The sequence below is a fragment of the Cydia splendana genome, unplaced genomic scaffold (genome assembly GCF_910591565.1).
Source record: "Cydia splendana unplaced genomic scaffold, ilCydSple1.2 scaffold_73_ctg1, whole genome shotgun sequence".
Lineage (NCBI taxonomy): Eukaryota > Metazoa > Arthropoda > Insecta > Lepidoptera > Tortricidae > Cydia > Cydia splendana.
In genome coordinates, this window is record NW_026946903.1 from 87,534 (window position 1) to 89,788 (window position 2,255).

Here is a 2,255-nt window from a genome sequence, read left to right on the forward strand (position 1 = left end):
TAATCCAGGTACTTGGCCTTAGCTTGTAGCTGTACATAGGTGCTTTATTAATTGCAATTATTGGTCGTGAAAAAATTCATTTACAGTATAGTAATTTATTTGGTGTTATTTATTTCGTTACTAATTTTATTGAATATTTTTATTGCCATTGAGTTAGGACTTTTTGAATGTAGTTTGAGTTTTGAGGGAATAACCTGCACCAGCTTATTTTGAAACCTACTGGCTTAACGTCGGGGTATATCTGAATGTTTGGTATAAAATTGAGGGTATTTTTTTACAAACTTACATGTTTCTAAAATGTATATTGATGTTAGGGTAAGTATTTTTAGACACATACACGGAGATACACTTATTCGCAGTCCAAAAACACATAAGTTCTTTTAATGATTTTCGGGTTAATCACCTCCACGAACCACATCCCCGCGTCTTTCCAAATTAAAGTTTTCTGTTTAAGAGGCACTGAGAGGAATGATCTAATGTCGTGTTTTCTTAGCACCTCCAGCAAAAGCCCCCCCGCATGATATCCCGAGTGTAACTGAAGGATGGACCTCTCCTCCAGAAGTTCTTTGATCAGCTTCTTGAGATCGCTCCGGGCCGCCTCCCACTTGTAAATGTCCACGTCAGGTGCATAATAATATACTCCGCCTGGTACTCTCTTCCCGTCTTTTCGTGGTCACGTGACTGACACAAGCCTTTTTTTTTTTTTTTTTGATGACCCAGGGGGAATCCTTTATGGATCCCACTGGCCCGGGAGAAGCTCAGTGGGTATGTCCGACTTCCACGGACTAAACCCCCTGGGGTGTTCCGCCGCGCGCTTTGTTGGCGGGGTTACGGGAACTCGATTGTAGACCTCCGATACCCCGTCGGCGTTGCTCTTGCGAGCCCATCATTTGGGGCTGCTCTAGCAGCTTACTCCGCTGAAGGCTCCTCGGAACACTTGAGGGCCTTCCAGCTCGAAACCTCTTCAGGCGAGTGATGGAACTCCCGACCCATCACCCGCAGGTTCCCGTTAAGGCGGCATTATCCTTGCTGCGAAGGCTCTTCTCCGCCTACCTGGCCTCCTTCGGCGCTGAGGAAGCGAGTTTGCGTCGTCCTCGCGCGATCGTTCTGCGGTTTCCTTTTGTGTCAGAACGGTGACGCTAAAGGAAGCCACTGCCAACCATGCCTCCTCACTGCTGATCATACGGCGTATTAGCGCCGGCAGTGAGAGGTCTCCTCCCACAGCCGCGGCCAGGGCAGCGCGAGGCTCCGCCCATGCAGGGCATATCTCGCGCGTGTGTTGGGCCGTGTCCACGGCTCTTCCATCACAATGGTGGCACACTGTCGTCGGCTCTCTTCCCACCCTCTCACACAGGTACCAGCCGAAGCAGCCGTGCCCCGTCAGGAGCTGTGTGAGGTGGAAGGAGGGTACACCGTGCTTGCGTTCGACCCATTATTTCAGAACGGGCCGAACAGCGGCCACCAGGTCCCGGCTAGCTCCCGGGATCTCCAGACGCTCCGACCATTTTTCATAGAGCACCTCTCGTGCTTCTTCCCGCCACTTGCGAACTTCTTGAGGGGCGGGCCAGTTTTCCTCCCTCCTTACTGCTAGCACCCGCCAATAGACCGCGGACTGAACCTTGGCTTCAAGGTCCCAAGGCGGGCTCCCGGCTAGCAGGCCGGCTGCTGCGTGCGAGTTATCGCGATACGCTCTAGCCACCCTGAGAGCTATGGCCCTCTGCGGCCGACGCAATAGCACCGCACTTCGAGTTCTCAGGGTGCCCGCCCATATTGGCGCCCCGTAAAGCGCCATTGAGCGCACCACACTTATGTAAAGCCGCCTGCAGGCTCCCCCTGGTCCGCCTAGATTTGGGAGGACCCGCCCAAGGGCTCCAGCTGCAGCCAGCAATTTCGGAGCCAAGCGCCGGAAATGTTCCTCGAACTTCCATTTACCATCGAGAACGAGTCCTAAGTACTTCATCGTCGACCCGACGGCAATGGAAGTTCCTCCCACGGTAATTTGGGCTCTCTCCGGTGGTTTGTTCCGAGGCCCGTGGAAGACCAGAACCTCGGATTTGTGCAGTGCGACCTCCAGACCTAGCGCCCGAATCCTGTGCACCACGTATGCAACCCCTGCTGTAGCTACATAGGCGGCCTCCCTGTAGGTCCTGCCACGGGGACTGACACAAGCCTACGTCATCATGCGACAGCGCTATATGATACAAGCCTACGTCATCATGCGACAGCGCTATATGATATTATGCGATAGCGCTATT

General features: G+C 52.9%; 1 protein-coding gene across 1 annotated transcript; it reads right to left on the minus strand.

Annotated features, from left to right (window-relative positions):
- Window positions 1–1,009: 1,009 nt before the first annotated feature.
- On the minus strand, window positions 1,010–1,792 carry LOC134805884 (uncharacterized). The gene is made up of 2 exons (XM_063779082.1): window positions 1,454–1,792; window positions 1,010–1,387 (listed from the first exon to the last, which is right to left on the minus strand). Exons 1-2 carry the CDS (start codon window positions 1,790–1,792, stop codon window positions 1,010–1,012), a joined length of 717 nt encoding a protein of 238 aa, XP_063635152.1.
- Window positions 1,793–2,255: the final 463 nt, after the last annotated feature.

What these genes read in the sequence shown, in the direction of transcription:
- LOC134805884 (XM_063779082.1), bottom strand. Translation starts at nt 1,792, where the DNA reads ATGGCGCTTTACGGGGCGCCAATATGGGCGGGCACCCTGAGAACTCGA. An exon ending in GCCGGGACCTGGTGGCCGCT is followed by an intron (nt 1,388 to 1,453) that starts GTTCGGCCCGTT and finishes CACCTCACACAG; the next exon opens with CTCCTGACGGGGCACGGCTG.